We start from the raw sequence: 18968 nt of genomic DNA on the forward strand, positions 1-18968 counted from the left end.
AGATACAAATTGCTTTCTCTACTCAGCCTTCCGCTGCCACCAAAATCAAAGATGGCTATACCAGGAATAAAGGAAAGTTCAATTTAGACCCGCCGTAGGTATTGTCTGTGCCAGATATTGCTTTAAATATCCAACCTTTCTTCCTAAAGATGCTGCTTTTAGTGATCGTAATAATATTTTGCAGTAGGATTCTAAAATCTCCACCAAAAAAGGAGTACGAGAAGATTTGTAGTTTTCTCTCCTTAAAAGATAATTTCTTCCGTAATTTCTTACGTCATTTTCTTATAATTTATATAAACTCCATCCACCAAGAAAATGCGAGAAGCCAAACAGTCTGTGTTCTACTCATTGGCACGTAGATACCGAATTAAAACCCCTCATCATAATGGCTCAATTAAAATCAGCCAAAGAGGGGTTTTTAGTCTGTGCTTTAAGTCTGTATCAATAGCATCCGGCAGAGGAAATCAAATCAAGCCATTAATGTTTTACTAATATTGTTCCCTTGTAACGATGCAGATTCCTGAACAACAACAACTTAAAGAATTTTTCCTCTGAACAACTACCTCAGGCGTGGTTTCGGTCCAGCTTTCAAAACTTGTAAGTTTAGTAGTTTTGAATTTTTATTATCTTCGGATGAGCAATAATGTTAGCACTTAAGGTCCCTAGACCTTTTAGCAGCGCACCCTTCTCCAGGATGGAGACTGAAAATTAAAACCATTGAATGGCAAACTGCACAGGAAATTTTCATTAGTGCTGTAAGAACCATTCTTTATTTGACAAGGCACGTTCATCGTCGAGCAAATGCAAATTGAAATTAATAAAAGAAAAAAAGAATAAAAATTACTTCCTGAGTCTAAGAAAACAAATAAGCTTTTACAAACATTTCTCTCACTGATAAATCGAGTAAGATTATTTTTAATTTTTTTCAGTATTCACGCCTTGAGACATGTTTTGAATCTTCGGGCAACAACGTTCCAGACACAACAGCTTTGAATTTGAAATACATGTTTCGACAGTTTTTTCTGACAGTTTTAGTTCAATCAACGCAAAGTTTAAAAGTGAAAAAGATTTAAAGTTCAATATCAAAAAAATTAGCCTTGAGATGACAGACGAACTGTTGAGAAATGTCTTTCAAAATCCAACATATTGCGTCATGTTAGGATTTTAACCTGCTCGCTACTTCCCAATTGTCATTATCTTTCTACACAGAACCCTGGACTTCAACAAACTGGAGACTCTGCCTTCTGATATATTCAAGCGCTTCAAGTTAATCGATCTGTAAGTAATGGGCCCTGAAGCTTTCGACAGTTGACTGCCGTTCACTTAAATTGATTTTCTACCTTCCCAAAATTGTTTCGAGCCTTTTCTTTAGAAATGAGAATGAATGCCAATTAACCACCTGAGTTTGTAAAAAAGACAAGTGCTAAAACAAATCATCTTGAACAAATTGGTAAAGACAGGAGGTTGACACCTCCCGCCCGACAATACTATTTCTCCTCGGAAGGTGCTTTGTTCAAAAGAAATCTATAAATCACTTCGGGTTTCTTCTCCATGTCCCGTAGTTCATCAAGATTTACCATAACAAGACGCGATTTCAACTTAAAAACACAGAATAGATGACTTACAAAATCAATGTTAAGTTCAACGTTTGTAATAGATTATAATCTTAGAATTCTATTTGTTGAAGGTATACAATAGGTAGATTTCTAAAGCTTGCCTTCAGTGACAGAACACTGTGGCTCGGCAGACTCAAGCTAAGAAAAAAATTGAGTATGGTGTTTTACAGGTGGCTGGGGAACAACAACATCAAAAAGTTACCTGAAGACTTGTTTGCTAAGCAGGATAAGCTTAGATATCTGTAAGTGGTAAATCTTTTACTTATACCTACAATAATAAAATCTGAACTACAGAAATGACCCGCAACATTTCAACATGGAAACCTAGTTTCAGTTAGTCCATTTACAACACACGAACGTTCTGGCGGCACATTCACCTGCACCCGGCGCGCTTCAGCGTCAAATGAAACCTCCAATCAAGAGTCGACCTGTGAACTAACACTGAGAGGTGTCAGACATAATGCATCTATCACTTAGTTGTCATTGTTGACCTTTGTTTTTTTTTTGAGACATCCTGAATCACAGGACCGGTTGAAGGCGGAGAAAACAACATAAAATGCGAGAACTGATTTCATTCGATATGACCTTGCTAAAATTAAACTCCAATCAACCCTAGTGTGGGTTCTGCTATAACTTACTTGGAAGTAATCCCGGAAAGGAACTGGTGTCGGAACCTCTTGCATAACCTTCAATAAAGACAATATTGTCTTGTTTACCACAAAACTCTTCTTTTCAGGCTCCGCTCCCCACAAATGCTTTTATTTCTGGTTTTAGACATGGTCAATTCATAGCCAATTTTTTTATTTATTGAACGTACTGATTGAATTTGCACATGAAATTATGTAAGGCTCCGATCAGCTCTACCGCGAATGACGCCTCTCGCAGAAATTGGACATAAGGTGTGAGAGAAAAAATGGCCGGAATGCTAACAAACAACCAATCAAAGTTAAACACGGAGGCGCGCTATAAAAGGAGCCTTAGGTCCCACTGGACCATTTGTCTATCAACCGTCGTGTGATGTAGAACTCTCAGAGTCAAGTCAGCTTAAGCTACAGCTACTCTACTGGTTAGAGCGCCGGATTGTGTTGTGGGGAGGTCGAGGGTTCGAGCCCCGACCGGACCGATACTCGTGGTCTTAAAATAAGTGAGAAGAATTTGCTACCTTTCTATAATCAAGAAATAGATAGATATTCTAGTCTTCTCGGATAAGGACGAATAAACCGTAGGCACCGTCTCCTGCAGGGTTAGGGGTAGGAGACGTTAATTTCCCACGCACGAGATTACTGTGTTGTGGATGTCCTCCCTTGGGGTGGGATGGGTAGGAATTGGCCTTGAAAAGCCCCCATGGGGAGTGGTCAACTAACGTATGTATCGTATATGAGAACGATCCTTCGCAGTAAAGCACTATTTGAGCAATAGTGAAAATCAGACCTGAAAAAATTTCAGGCCTGTACGGGATTCGAACCACTGACCTTAGTGGTTCGAATCCCGTACAGGCCTGAAATTTTTTCAGGTCTGATTTCCACTATTGCTCAAATAGTGCTTTACTGCGAAGGATCGTTCTCATATACGTCTCATAACCGCAGTTCACACATATGTTTCATATGTTTGTTGTTGTTTGATTTATCATCTACGGGTTTATATCGAATTAATTTGATGGCCTGCTCCCAGTTGGCTTGTTAGCTCAATTGGTAGAGCGCTGCACTAGTATCGCAGAGGTCAGTGGTTCGAATCCCGTACAGGCCTGAAATTTTTTCAGGTCTGATTTTCACTATTGCTCAAATAGTGCTTTACTGCGAAGGATCGTTCTCATATACGTCTCATAACCGCAGTTCACACATATGTTTCATATGTTTGTTGTTGTTTAACGTATGAATGTATGTATGTATGTATGTATGTATGTATGTATGTATGTATGTACTCCAAAGCAGTGAACAGCGGGCGGATTCCTTAAAACTTTTTTATGTCTTCATCACGATATAAGAATTTTTGAGATCTCTATTTCCTTTCTCCAATGGAAACTGTCTCATTATTTGTGGCGGTAAATTTGAGATCGAAGTAGGTGGCTCGCGCGTTACCTCGTGCCACCATGCTGGTGGAAGTAAACAATAGATATCTCATTAGCTCCTTTTGTTCGTCTACCAGCATTTAAATTTGGCCCGCACACGTCAACGGTGAGTGAAAAATGAGCCGAGGTCTTCCCAGGGAAGGCTTCCTTATATGGCGCGCCTTCGTGTTTAAGAGTACTTCTTCCTAGCCGAATGTAAGTTGTTTGAAAAAAGAATATCGACAACGAAATCGAGGAAAACGAGCCACAGAAGTTTTAACAGATCACTCGAAAGTTTCTAAACCCAAAAATGGCTGAGAATACGGGCTAGATAGCTTAAGAGACTCTTAACAGGGACGATGGCTGCAGTCGAAAGGCAATCATATGAAGAGTCCACTCTTTCGCCATTGCTGTATGGGCTCACGTCTGACTAAAGTGCGGAAGTCCTGGAGAGGAAGAATAGGTACTATGAAAGGCAGAAAATTTTAGTTCTAAAACTCCGAACGCTCTCATTTGTTCACTGCAGCAGCCTGTATTGTTGTCCCTTGTTTTTCGTGGCCTTCAAGAACAAATTGGAACGGATGATTTCAGTTATGCAAAAATGACGATGGTGTGGGGCTCATGTCGTTTTTAGAAGGTCCAACAAAGACGAGACAGAGTGGGCTGCAGAGTAAGAACATAGATTTCCAGCCAAGGTTGTTTACAGCACCAGTTAGTGGAAAATGGTATCCGATAACCCACTATTGGATGAGAACCTGTGAAAAACCTATGAAAAACCTATGAATTTTCTGTGAAAAAACATGTGAAATACCATTTTTCACGCGTTTTTTCAAAGGTTTTTCACAGGTTTTTCACAGGGTGTGAAATTTTGAAAACCTGTGAACATGGCACTTTTCACAGGGTCAAAAACCTGTGAAAAAAAATGTGAAAAAAACTGTGAAATAAAACCTGTGAAAAAACCTGTGAAAAAGCCTGTGAAAAAGAATCTTGTTCTGGAGCTTTTTCACATGTTTTTTCACAGGGTCTAATATCTCAAAACCTGTGAACAAGGCACTTTTCACATGGTCACAACCTGTGAAATAACCTGTGAAATAAAACCTGTGAAGAAGAATCTTGTTCAGGAGCTTTTTTACAGGGTCTAAAATTTCAAAACCAGTGTGAACATATATATGGCACTTTTCACAATCCTTTAACTGATTTCATTGTGTTTGTTAATTCATTGGCAAAGTTTGACAAGCAATGACCTGTCATTGATAAGTAACATTCCTTCTTTTGACAATTGAGACATGCATGGGTCTCACGATGTTGGTGTTCTGGTTTACTTTTAGGTAAACAACCTTTCTGTCAAAAACTGGCAAGACTATGACATCTCACGGCAAACATAATGAAGTAACCTGGAGTGCTACCAGATATACTCCAGATAAAAGCCCTGATACAAAGCCTTAGGAAAGTTTTCTATGGCTTTGTATGGGACCACAAGAGGTACTAACAGCGCACACATTTCCCAGCCTTTTAATTTCATAAGGACAGCTTGTGAGATGTGCAGAATCCATAAAAGTTTGTGAGAAAATTAGATTAAAGTGTTTAAGACAAATTAGGAGCTTTTTCACCTTCCCAAAGACTTATTAATTAGTTTTTAAAGATATCTGAAAAAGCTCTTTTTTGCACAGTGCAAAAAGTAACTTATATTAGTGAAAGTTGATGAGGTTTGAAATATTTTGTAATGCCAACGACAAAATGTTCAGCTGTCACATTAGCAAGATGAGTACCACATGGACGTATATTTTAAAATAAAGTACAGAAATATCATTGATTATAAGTTTGTTTCCAGCTGTTAGTACCAGATGACCTGACTCAGATGACCCGACTCCACGATTCTTGTATACATTTGTATGCACACGATTACTTTTTTTAACTGCGACAGGTTACAAAATAGTCACCCTTACCTTACATTTACTGATCGATACACACATGAGGAGCTTGATGATATATATTCCGTCTGTATCATCTATATATAGCTAGACTAGCAGACCTTAAATTGTGTATTATGGATTGGTTACTCATATTTTTGAAGATATACATGTACTCAACTAATTGTCCTTATATCATCACATTAATCTTACCTTTGTAAGATCTTGTTAATTATTCCTTCTTAATTTTCTCTATACCAATCAAACCTTGCTTGTCTTTCAACTACTTCACTAGCTAGCTCTCATCGAGAGAGTGCACTCAAGCCACTGCAGTGCCACCACATGCACAATATTGGCATCATATTGAATCCTTTGAAGTAAATCTTCATGACATGTTCATTTACGATAATTACAATAATTTGACCAAAACATCAAGCATCATTTAATGTTAAAATTTAATAGTAATGACATCAAAAAAGACCAAGTTGGACACATTTTGCTAAACATCATGATGGATGTACATGAAATTGGCTTAGTTTACAGAAAATACTGTCAGTTACATTTGCAATTGCTCTAAAAGCTACCTCTGTATGTTAACTCCCTCTGTAGCTCTATCAAAACACACCACTTAAAACAAATAGTTCTTTTATAAGCTACCTGGTGACATAATGATAAAGCCATTATACATACCAGAAGGAAACATTCCAAAAATTAAATTACTTTTTTCAAACTTAAGTCAAAATCTAAATTTAAATCTAAATATGTCAATATTTTGCGTAACAGCTACAATTGGTAATTGGCCTGGGTTACAAATGGATTTAGTTTTACACCAACATGAAAGGAAAAATGCATTAACACACATAATTTAAGCTTTCTTTTTCTACAGCATCTCGGCAGTTCCAAATTCTATATCTTTGAATCTTTGGAGTTAATTGCATTATGTGGCATTTTAAACTTATAAATCAACAGTTTTTTTTTGCTTTGCGAATCCGCTTGCTCGTGACTGTTACAGGTTTAAAGATGTCTGCAGGTGTAAAGGATTCCACAGGCACATTCACATACCCTCTGTGCCCAATGCATGGTGTGATAGCTGGATTAGTACTGTTTTGTGTATGTGCAGAACTCGTGCCCACTAGTATGGGTGGTGATAATGGGACAGAGGAAGTGTGTGAACGTATGGGTGATGATGAAGACAATGGGGCAGAAGGAGTGTGTGAAAGTATGGGTGATGACGATGGGGCAGAAGGAGTGAGTGAATGCATGGGTGGTGAAGAGAGGGCAGAAGGAGTTTGTAAAAGTATGGGTGGTAATGAGGTCAGGCCTCCTTCAGCATAAACTAAAATATATGCATTTGAGATAAATATGCTGTTAGCTCTCTATAGGAAATGCTATTGGTAGTGTCACACTAGCAAGCGCCTTTTGTGGTTATATTGTCCCGATTGTCAAATTTAAATTTGAATGATCAAATTAAAATATGTCCCAGGTAACATTTCTGCACAACAGATTGTTACTACAGGTTTATTTTAATTATTTTATTGTAGTATTTTAGTGATGTACTGTATATTGTAAATCAATTCTTCTTTAATTTTAGTTTGCATTAAATTTTTCCCTTTAGGTTGTACATCTAAATTCCTAGTAAAAAAAAATTTGGAACCTGCCTTAATCACAGTAAGAATATAAATTGAAGGGAAAAATAGCCCCCCCCCCCCCCCCCTCCAAAAAAAAACAAAACAAAACAAAACAAAACAAAAACCAAAAAGAACAAAAAACAAATTGGTGGTAGGTTTACTTTTCAATTACGCAGACAAATTAAATATGGCGGGTAAAATGCCAATCTGTCTGTTCCCTAGTGTTGTACGTGTGAAACTTTCTTACTTTACAAAATTCTGACCTTAAAATATTTTTGAGCAGCCGTGAGGACTTTCCCAGTGGGCGCCAACAACTCTTCGCCAGTAAAGCTCTTTACTGATGGTGCCGATTTTTCTTCTAAACAAAGCCGTAAAGTTTATGGACTCCATAGTACGGTGCACTAGCTACCTCTTTCACGACTAAATCGGCGTGAATAAGAAAAAAGCGCGAGCTGAATTTTGGCGCCACCATTTTCCCACCTAAAATGGTGCAATAGATGCGAGCCAATGGCAGTGAAGAAGAATGATGACATCATATTCAAGCGAACAGAACAAGATGGCGGCTGTTTCGTGCCCTTGTCCTCTTTGCAAGGGAAAGCTGGTCTCCAGCAGAAAGGTGCGAAAATGTGAAAATTTGTTGTAATTTTCCTCAAGAAACAGGAGAAGAACGAGTTGAAGGAGATACGCTGTCAGATCCTGAGGAATCTGACGAAACACAAGGAGAGCCTGCAGTGCCGGATCCAAAAAGTGATCATGAGGAGCTCGATCGCGAGCAAGAATCTGTCGAAGAAGACTTGCAGCAGCTGCTAATAAGAGAGACTTTTCAATTTAGGATCGTTCCTTCTTTTAGCGAAAAGATCGATGCCCACATTTCAATGATTTATAGGCAATTATTTATTGTTATCGGAGATTGAAAAGGATTTAGATTGTGTTAATTTAGTTCTGCATGAGGAAAGATTTAGCAAAAGCACGAAACGTCGTAATAACCTCTAAACATGCATACATCTTAGTAAAGAAAGTATTTTTTCCAGAAAGCTTATTTTGTCCTCCTTTAAATGAGATACAACACAACTAAATACTGTAAATATCTGTCGAGAAAAAAATAAAAGAAAAAAAATTGTCATTATTTGTCATTTTTTCGCCAGCGAGAAAAGGTTTAATTAACATTAACTTTCTAATTGCTAATACAAATAATGCAGTCTTAACTAACATTAAAACATTATAGTTGTGTATTAATGTTTACATAGAGCACACTTTGATCTTTCATTTTAGCTTGGTGTTAATGATGACAATGACTACGATGTAGAAAGTGATGATGCTTTAGAAAGTGATTGTAGTTTGGAGGGTACAGATGAGTTTAGTAATGTTAGCAAAACTTTGAAAAGTGACACAAACTTTGATCCATCTGTGTATGAACATACATCTGCTTAAACCCCACTGTATCCTAGAAGTTCGATTACACTTTTACAAGCTGTTGCTTCTCAGTTTTTGTGGTTTTCTTCAAATCCTGGTATTAGTAAAGAGAGCCTCTCATCAATTTTGTGTGCAGAAGTGTCTCCTACCACTGGGTAACCTGTTACCGAGTAACTACGATGAGGCATACTCAGTTATTAAACCCTTTCTTGTAAAAAAGCCTTTGCTCGTGACTGTGTTCTATTTAGGGACACTAACAATTACAAGTATAGCACCCTGGTGAAATGCCCCAAGTGTGGCTCAGATCGTTTTTTAAGTAGAAATATAGTGAGGACTCATTTTGTTTATTTGCCACTTGGGCCACGTTTCGCTCGCCTCTATGGGACAGCATCACTAGCCCAAGTGTTCCAGTCATTTACTGGAAATGAGAAAGATCAAACCCAACCTGATATCATGGATGATATTCAACAATCTCCTGTATGGAACACCTTCAGAAGAAGTGCCAGGGAAAGAACAATCTTTTTGAAGTCATCAACAGATGGCATGAACCCATTCAACAAGAATAAAACTTCCTACTCCATGTGGCCCATTACTCTGGCTATGCTAAATTTGCTCCGACAGATTAGGTACCTGTTTGGGAAGCTGTTTCTTGTTGGCATAATTCCAGGTGACTATACGTCCATTAAAATTTATCAGCAAAATAGTTAAAGCTCTCCAGTTATAATTCCTTATGAACCTGGTTGCATTTTAATTTTCTTGTATTTCCGCTCATTGTTTGAACAGTGTAGAAGTAAGAATTATTCTAGTTTTTTAAATGTTGTATTTCTGCAGGGTTGTAATGCATGCTTCCCTTTGTCACTGTTACTTTCTTTATGATGGAACCAATTACAAGAAGCCTGCATTTTGATAGATGGTTTGGCAGACTGCATGTGTTTCGCTGCAAAGGAAAAATTTTATTGTCACTTTTTGGCAACCACATTTTTCCATATGGTGACTGAAAAAGAAAATTCCAGCGGCCAGTTGGCGCCTGCTTAAAAAAGTTAATTTTGGACCCTGTTGAGAGAGCCAAGGAGGACATGGAAGATGCAAGTGGAGAAGAAGAGCAAGAGCATTAGTTTACAGAAAAAGGACACCCTGAATCGGGTGGAATGGAGAAGGGGAGTTTAAAAGATTGCGGCTAAAATGGGGTAAATTTGGCCACCCCCATTTACGGGGTGGGGAGATAAACCCGGATAAAAAAAAGGATTTATGATGATGAGCGAGAGTGATGTCTAATAAATAAAATGGTTCTTTTCAGAGCCACCCGGCTCTTTTCAGAACCACCATACCTATAAGAGTCAACATTTTTTGTCTTATTTTGATATTTTTATCATAATCATAGAGAAAAAATCATGGAAAAATCATGGGAAAACTTGTGTTTTACAGGATTTAAAAATTCTTTGGATTTTCATTTAATTTTACCGTGTATACCCTATTAAAGCCCATTATGAGCAAAGTAAGATTCAATGATAACCACAGAAATTATTGCACGCTCATTGCCTAATTTTGATTGTCCGTAAGCAGACAGCTGACAAGTGAACTTATAACTTATGTGACGAGCAAGAGCAGACAATTTGACAATTTGTTGTCATACAAAACAAAATTGTCAGTTTTCAATGTGTCCCGTGTTATTGACAATTGTCAAAATAGCCTGCAGATCCACAAGGCAAGTGGATCCCCAGCTTCTTTGACAATGTTTTATATGATGAAATTCATTAACGATAACAAGACAGACACATGAAAACCAATTTCAATTTGTCAAAAAACAACGTATCAAAGCAAACAAATATTTTCAAGACTGGCCCCGCCAATTGGGCCTGCGGATTTCAATGCGTATAACTTGGCAATGTCCGCACAAATGAGACAACTGGCCTGGTTAATCAAAGAATTGCAAAATCTAACCAAATCCTGCAATTTCTTAGACTGGTCTGAAAAGCCAAATCTACAATTTGGCAATTCACATGTTTTTTCACAGGTTTTTGAAGCATTTTTTCGGTGAAATTTCTTCAGAGGTTATTTCACAGGTTTATTCACAGGTTTTAAAAGCAAAATTTCTTCAAATTTTGCTCACATGTTTTTTCACATGTTTTTTCACAGTTCTTAAAATTCACAGGTTTTTTCACAGGTTTTAAATTTTGTGATTTTCACCAAAATTTAGCCCTTGCAAAATTCACAGGTTTTTTCACAGGGTGTTTCTGGGTCAGATAATATTTCACACGTTGTTGACAGGTTTTCCACAGGTTCTCATCCAATAGTGAACCCTCTTTCAGCGGTTTGTCCAGCGAAGACCACTAAATATGCAATGATCTGGTTGTTTCTACCTCACTGTCAAACTGAACCGAAATTTCAATGTCAAAATCTGCTTTAAAAGGCAACAGTCAGGCGTAAATATCATAAGCAGCATGATGCAAATGGGGTGGGACGGTATTATTCGTAAATTAGAGAGAGGAAAAGGTCACGAATCTCAGTGCAGGTGCTGGCCCAAATTGGCAGCGTCGAAAGAAAACCAATTGTTACCATCATATTCGGCTTTAAAGTCACTGAATTTCTCCACGAATGCAGCCACTTCAACTATGATGAGGTATCAAGTAGAAGAGACCATGACGGAAGACACTTAAAAACTGCTAAATTTCTCGCATGGTCGGCCACTCAAAACGCGTACCTAAGGTTTGAAAGCGACAGTCGAGTTCTTGCAAACGCATAGCTTTTATAGTCGAGGAAGAATCCGATAGATAGGTGCAAGTTACTTTTACTGATTGCTGTACAACGAATGTTCTTCTTAACGTTTTTGAAGGGATTAAAATCAATGTACACACTTCTCCAAGCTTGTGGCTGAATACCTTTTGAACGATAGTCTCGTTAAAGTTTGAATTTGACATGCGTTGAGTTCTGTCTCGGCCAGTCATTTGGATGCATTTCGAATAAAATAAATGCAAGCAATGTCAAAATTTTATTTGTTGCGATCATCTTTCTTTTGCTTTTTCGTACATTTTTTAATCACTTGTAACTTTTTCACGATAAAAATTGCATTAGACAAGAGTCTTGTTTGTCTACAAAGTTTATTCTTACTAAATCAACGGAGTTTTGTTGTTCTTCCAATGTAGGCGATTGAGCGGCAATCAGCTAGAAAAGCTACCACGCAACATTTTTATTGATTTGTCAGCCTTGGAAGAAATGTAAGCGACAACTTTTTCCATTCAAGAGATATTACTACCCTGTACGTAACGTTTGTATGATCCTTTTACTTGCACAATCGACGTATCTTCCTCTGTATTTCTTTCTAATGTATGAGCGTAATACTTTTTATTTACATAACGATTACTGCAACTGATTAATGAACCACAGCTGCCTAAATTTTATCAGATAACAATTTCGGCAGAAAAAAAGTCTTCCAAGATAGAATCAAAATGACAGAGTTGGACATAGCGGGAGAAGAACTTGATAATAGGCATCCCCCTTGAAAATGGAGTTTTTTAATTGAATCTTTGTTTGTTTATCCATTTTTTCCTAACTGGCAATCATCTCATTCTCCAAACACGGTTTTTTAGGGACTTGTCCTACAATCAGTTGCAGAGTTTGCCTCGAGGGATACTAAGCAGTGATACCAACCTAAAAGTACTGTAAGTAGGACTTTTCTTTGTTCGAAAAAGGTTTACTGGTCAGATATTAACATTCATAGTTGGTGGTCCAAAATTAGTTGAAAATATCACTTATATCTACCTTTTTCGAATTGAGCCTCGTTTGGAAATTACCGATTGAGAGTAGAGTAGTGGTTAAGTGATAGATGTCATAGTACAATGAAGTGTCTCCCTGCCCTTTTTGTCTTTACAGAAGGTCTCTCAGCATTATAAATGGAATAAATATGTCCTTTGAGTCCAGTTGCTGCATAGTGTAGATTCTTGGTTATATTTGATATTTTCAGAGACACACAAAAAAAAGCTTTTAATTTCCTGCCTTGTTAAAAAAATAACTAGTGTTGTACTATCAGCTAGCCGATTTTGGCTTCTGTCCAGCACATAAAATATGTTAAGGAGTGGGACTGTCTCATTTTTTAAGTAGAAATTATGCTCCTAAATGTTAGCTTACTATGTGTCTCAATAAATACTCTAAGGGATTTGTCAAACAACAAAATTCAGCGTCTTCCCGAAGATGTTTTTGGCAACCTTACTCGGATGAAAAGGCTGTAAGTGGCATTTTGTTACAGCGAGTGAAACCGTGCATTTTTTTTTGTTGAGGTTTCAGTAAAACCTTTCATTGTGGCCATTCCAAATAGAATGCTAAAATTGTTGGACTATTTCAATCCACATATGAAGGTAAATTGCCCCATACGCTTCACTAGCTTCATTATGTAACAGGGTAGAGAGAGATTGGAACACCTCTCCACCCCGGTATATAATGCTAACTTTAGTGGATTTGGTCATTGACAGCAGTTAAAAGAAAATATTAAAAAAAGGATTGCGACTGCTTCGCTCAGTGTTTTTCTCCACTTTACTGGACACCTAATTTTTTTTCTGGCCAAGCGATCGGGGAAGGTTTAAAATGTTACGTTTAACTCCCACAAGATTGATTTGCGATATGAGCAACACTTTGAATTCATAGTTTCGATGCCCCAATACGAAGAAGCGAATTCATATCATTATATGCAAACGACCATTTAAACAGCCGAAGTACAAATGGCACCTTTTTTTCACATTCTCAAGATTAGGAACAAAAGGTTTGGTTACTTAGCTAAGATGTATTACCTTGCAAATGAACAGTTAAGTTTTATTGGAGGTCCCTTCTACGACATACTAAAAAGCTATCCGAGAGTCTCAAATACCAATGCAGTTGACTTATTTTTCAACTTCTTTTGTTTCTTTTTTTAAGCTTTCTCTCCAGTAACAAACTTCAGCGTTTGCCAAAGTTCAAAAATCTCTCCGCGATAGAGACTTTGTAAGTGATTCGTCTCTGTGATAAAAACTGGTTTAGTGCGTGTTTTGTTTAATAAGCATTAATCAAAAGGAAGCTTTGAAATAGTCTACCGATTATTCTTGGGACCTAATAAAAGTTTGTTTTAAGGATTTTAATCGAAAAAATATGCAGTAACTTTTCAAATAGACGCAGAAAATAAGAGTTATCAGAAGTCGTGTTTTTAAGGTAGCGCAACATATGGAGGATAGTACATGGCATTCAAATTTCTCTTCGAGTTTTAAACTTTTAAAACACGAGAAGATAAATTTCGTATCTCCAAGTGGCCATGTAATATTCTATTCATTATATAAACAGAAATAAAGAACGAGACCATTTCACTTTAGCAGCAGAAGGTGCAATTTATGTAGCCATGGTAGCGGCAATATTTTCACGTGTGAAGATAACATGATATTCACGCTGTGAAGATATCACGTTTTCGCGCGAAAGCTCACAAGAGTCACAAGGTATTTCATTGGTGATATATAATAGTGATACAGAGCGTGTCGTATATTTAATTTATCGCGTAGATACCTGGAAAACAATAGCCTCGTAACCCTGTCACCGGATCAGTTCCAAGGCTTGTCCAAATTGAAAGACCTGTAAGTAAACCCAGTAATTTAACTGAACGAGGTGGCGAACGGAAATTATACCTAACCGCACTTGTAATGATTCGTAATCTTACTGGAGATATCTGATCATCTGTAATGAAAGTTCATCAGCTGCTGTCTTATTATTTGGTTCTTTCCAATTTTCTGTTACAGGACATGCGATTGCGAAAGAAACCAAAAACAATCATAAAAAACTACCCTGTTACTTGAGGAATAAGTAATTCTCTAAATTATGAGTAAATTGTATCTGTGGCGTAAGACAAAGGGTGAACAGACCTATTCCTTCACCCACTTTTGTTCAAGGTTTCGTTGAATTACTCAAACTAATGCGCTTTGGTAGGCTTAGACTCAGACACATTGGAGGTTACCTGAGTCACGTCTAACGTTGCTGGAGTTTGAAGTTGCTATAACACCTAGGATAACAACTGCTAACTCGAATCTCACTGACAAGATTTCACATGACAGAAAAAGAAGGCAATTACTGAAAGGATGTAGCAACTCTTTCCCGTACATAAAGCAGCGCGTACTCATACTCGGACTAAGCAAGGCAACCGCTGACTGCCTTCACCTAATTTTTTAACTAGTCCCCAGCAGTGAAGTTTTTGTCTATTTTCAATCTACTTTTCAGTGTCACATAGATTATAAAGATATTTTGTAATAAGACATGGAAAAGTCGATGAAGCCATTAAAAGTTTTTCTACAATGGAAGTTTTCTTCTTGAGTTTTCTGTACTTTAACTGATCATGATCTGTCTTCTTTGTCGTTGAAGGGCTGTTTATGAAAACAATATTCAGTACCTGCCGCCTGGAGTTTTTAAAGGATTGACTAACATGCAGTCCATGTAAGTCTCTGTTTCTCATTATCACTTTTAATCTACGTTAGTGAAGCATTGAAAAACTGGGGTCTTTGTGAGAGCGCATTCGTCGGCATGTTCTTTATCTCCGTCATTTGAGTAGGTTGTGTCAAAAAGTATACACGAGTGACCAAGATCGCCAGCGAATGGACACGAGTGACCACTAACAACCAAGAGTGACTACGCGTCATCAAAGTAAAGTAGTCATAAATTTGAGTGACATCACAATTTCCTTGTCATCAGGTGACTTCATCTAAAGACCTATGATTTCACCTTAGACAAACCATTTCCGGAGACTGACATATGCAAAGAATGTATCACCTCCTTGATTCCAAGGGCAGGTCTCAGAGCTACTCAACTGTCAAAAATGTTATGTAATGAGCCCGTTTCGACCTAAAATGCTACGACAGAAGAAAGAAAGTTACGGAAATTAATGGAAAGAACGCGAGGCATACATAGCAAAAAAAAAACCCTTGATTTTGGACAAAAAAAGATAAAACAAAACGACAAAAAAGGAAAAACGCAAAGACAAAATGTTGACGGAGAAGGGTGACGAGTGATTGACACCGGTTAAAAGATTCATGTGGCGGGAAGCAGGAAGATGACACCACCCCTCCCTTCCTTTGATTACTGCATACTAGCTAGTTGCTCTTGATCACGCGGAGTCAATCATGGAGAGTAGCGGTCATTCGTGGTCGCTCACTCGGGGTTACTCGTGCTCACTCTTAAACACCTGGGCCCGGTTGTTCAAAAGAGAGTTAAGTCTAAGCCGAGGGTTAAATCGGCCTAACCCTGGGTTAGATTTTAAGCGGAGGTTAGTTGCGTTGTTCAACGGAAGGTTAACACTAACCTCGGGTTAAACGATTGGTTAAATTTAACCCACCGTGTGAACAGGGTTAAATTGTTAAACTCCTGTTAAACCAGGAATAAAGATGGCGGACTTGTTGCTTTACGATTTACGCAGAAGGCGACCACGAGAAAGGAGATTTAGAGCCGAAATTCAGCGTGAAATCGACGATTTCACAGACGAAGAGCTGCGTGCTCGTTACCGCTTTCGACGAGAGTCTATTTTATTTATTACCAATCTTGTTGCCGGTGATATCAGTCGCAACACTCGACGGAATCACGCCCTACCACCGCTCCATCAAGTTTTAATTTCCCTCAGGTTTTGCCAGCCACTGCAAGTTTCGCCACTTCTCGCGAGCTTCGGCTGTTGTCCGCATTGCCACACCAACAGCGTTAACAGACTTAACAGCATCGGCGAGTTTTTCCACATTTCATTTTTTTTCTGATTGGTGACGCTGTTGGTACACTTGCTTTGTATCACCGAAACGTTTTTTTTCCACTTTTTCCGTCAAAACGGCAATTTCTGAAGCGCTAAAATTCTGTTTTCGAGCTTTGCGTGAGATAGTTGAGAAAGCCATTTTGCAGATCTCGCAGCTTGCTCACCATGGCAACATTGTAAAAAAAGGTAAAGTCTGTTAACGAGCCTAGTGGCCCATTAGGCCGGTGCTTAACTCCGGTTTCTGTAGCGACTAGGAGTATTTCGACTCCCCCCTGGATGGGATGCCAGCCCATCGCAGGATGGCAACATTGTACGAATAGTTTATTATGGGATGCTAGCCGCAGGCTAAACGCGCTTAACCCGAGGTTAGCTAACTTTTCCTCTAACTGCGCTTCGAACAATGCGAGTTAACAGCGAGTTAACAAACTCACGGTGAGGAAATTTAACCTCCGGTTAGGCCTAACCAGAGGTTAGTTTAACCTGTCTTTTGAACGACGGGGCCCTGGTTACTTGTGGTCAATCATGGTCACGCGGGGTTACTCGTGGTCACTCGTGGTCACTCTTACCCACTTGGGGTCACTCGTGGCCACTCTTACCCACTTGGGGTCACTCGTAGTCACTCTTCGTCACTTTTGGTCACTTGTGGTTACTCGTGGTAACTCGTAGTCAATCACGACCAGCCGGGGTTACTAGTGGTCATTCGTGGTCACTCGTGGTCATTCGTGGTCACTCGTGGTCATTCGGTGTTACTCGTACTCACTCGCAGTCACTCATTCTGCTTTCTTCTTTTAATCTAAATTTATGTTTTCATGTTTGTCATTTACGAGTTACTCTTTCATTCTATTTTCATTTGTAGGAGCTTTTATTTCAACAAAATCCGCACAGTGAGCAACGAGCAATTCAAAGATATCGCGCCAAGTATTCGATTCCTGTGAGTTTGAAAAAACTGTTACTATTTAAGGCGTACGTGTGATTAAACTTCATCGAGAGTTAATTCCACATTCAAGTAAGACAGTGTGCTTAGTTCTCGGATTAGCGTTGCCCCCCTTCTTCACGGACACGTAATCCAATTGGCCGAATCATGCAAGTTGAGAATTGCGTTATTCGAATTACCCATAGATACTTAGGAATAGGATATGTAATGGCGATCGGTTGGCTCTCTCGGTGTAGCGCGTCTCTTGTCCTAGTATTGTTATTTGCAACATCGCTAGACAACTCATCTGTACCCGAAAGGCTTTTTGATGATGGAAACTTGTTTCTGGCCCTTAATTTAAACTCTGCCAGCTTTCCTGGACGAAACTCTGGTCTACCAAGACGCTCAACACGTGTTGCCTCGTCGCCATCTTGGAAACTTCAAGCTTCGATTTACTTGGCTAACGTCAGTCTTTCTGCCTCGTACTTACTGCTCTTAGCCGGGGATGTGAGCTCCAACCCCGGTCCGGTGAAAGATCCGTGTGCTATTTGTTCTAAAGGATGTCGCTCAAACCAAAGAGCTATTCAGTGTGACGGTTGCGACAAATGGCACCATGCTAAATGCTTGAACATGGGCGTTGACGAATATTATTCTCTCGCAACTAATGAATCTTCTACCTGGATGTGTTTTACTTGTCTGTTCCCTGGCATAGACTGTTTGGATGACTCTCATTGCAATACTACTACTCAGCAACGGTCAGACAATAACGATTTTCATTCTGACGTTCGCATGTTACGGGGTTTCAAGATTGCTCATTTAAACGTTAATCGTTTGGTAAACAAACTCGATCATGTAAAGGAACTTGTCCACAAACACTCCTTTGACATCTTGACTCTTTCTGAAACCTGGCTAGCTCCAAATATTTTGGACAATGAGATCACGATACCAGGGTACTCGCTTGTGCGTAAGGATAGACAGTGTTTGACCAAAAGTTGTGGTGGAGGAGTTTTAATTTTCGTCCGGGATGGAATCCCCTTTGTCGTTATGTCTGATCTCATAAAGCATAACTTTGAATGTCTGTGGATGGAAATCAAGAGACCTAAATGCAAACGAATGATACTGTGCTGTTCTTACAGACCTGATGATGTGAACATCGATGGTTTTATTTCAAATCTAGCTGATTCGCTAAATTACATCGACACTGAAAACTCCGATATTGTTTTGGTGGGTGACTATAATATTGATTATTCCACCAAGAGTCAGTTACGCCGTAAACTTGATGAATTTGCATTACAACACAGTCTTTCTCAGATTATTTGTAAACCTACTCGGGTCACTGAGAATTCTAGCACCACGATAGACTTGATGTTAGTTAACAACACTCACAGGGTCGTGCAGTCCGATGTTCTGCAGTCAAGCATCAGCGATCATATCATTGTGTTCTGTACTATCAAGGGAGGTGTAAAAGAAACTTCCACCAAAGTTGCTCGAGTATCGTTGTTTTAAAAGCTACGACAAAGAAGCATTCTTGCGTGATCTCAGCAACTTACCTTGGAGCATAATCGAAAGTGCTAATGACGTTGATGATGCCGTTTTCCTCTGGGAAGGTCTTTTCAATAGCATTGCAAACGACCACGCTCCGATAAAATCAAAGCGTGTGAAGGGGACAAAGACACCATGGGTTACGAACAAACTCCTCGAAATTC

General features: G+C 38.7%; 1 protein-coding gene across 1 annotated transcript in view; it reads left to right on the forward strand.

Moving 5' to 3' along the window:
• Nucleotides 1–1201: 1201 nt before the first annotated feature.
• LOC111346208 (uncharacterized) overlaps nt 1202–18968 on the forward strand; it is a gene marked incomplete at its 5' end in the record, with an annotated part of 28678 nt that continues 10911 nt past the window's right edge. The window contains 9 exons of the mRNA XM_088747793.1: nt 1202–1278; nt 1787–1858; nt 11758–11829; nt 12202–12273; nt 12765–12836; nt 13520–13585; nt 14131–14202; nt 14981–15052; nt 17206–17280. Of these exons, the coding sequence (XP_088603919.1) occupies nt 1202–1278; nt 1787–1858; nt 11758–11829; nt 12202–12273; nt 12765–12836; nt 13520–13585; nt 14131–14202; nt 14981–15052; nt 17206–17280 (650 nt within the window). The remainder of the gene's footprint in view (nt 1279–1786; nt 1859–11757; nt 11830–12201; nt 12274–12764; nt 12837–13519; nt 13586–14130; nt 14203–14980; nt 15053–17205; nt 17281–18968) is intronic.

Source organism: Stylophora pistillata, chromosome 1 (assembly GCF_964205215.1).
Source record: "Stylophora pistillata chromosome 1, jaStyPist1.2, whole genome shotgun sequence".
Lineage (NCBI taxonomy): Eukaryota > Metazoa > Cnidaria > Anthozoa > Scleractinia > Pocilloporidae > Stylophora > Stylophora pistillata.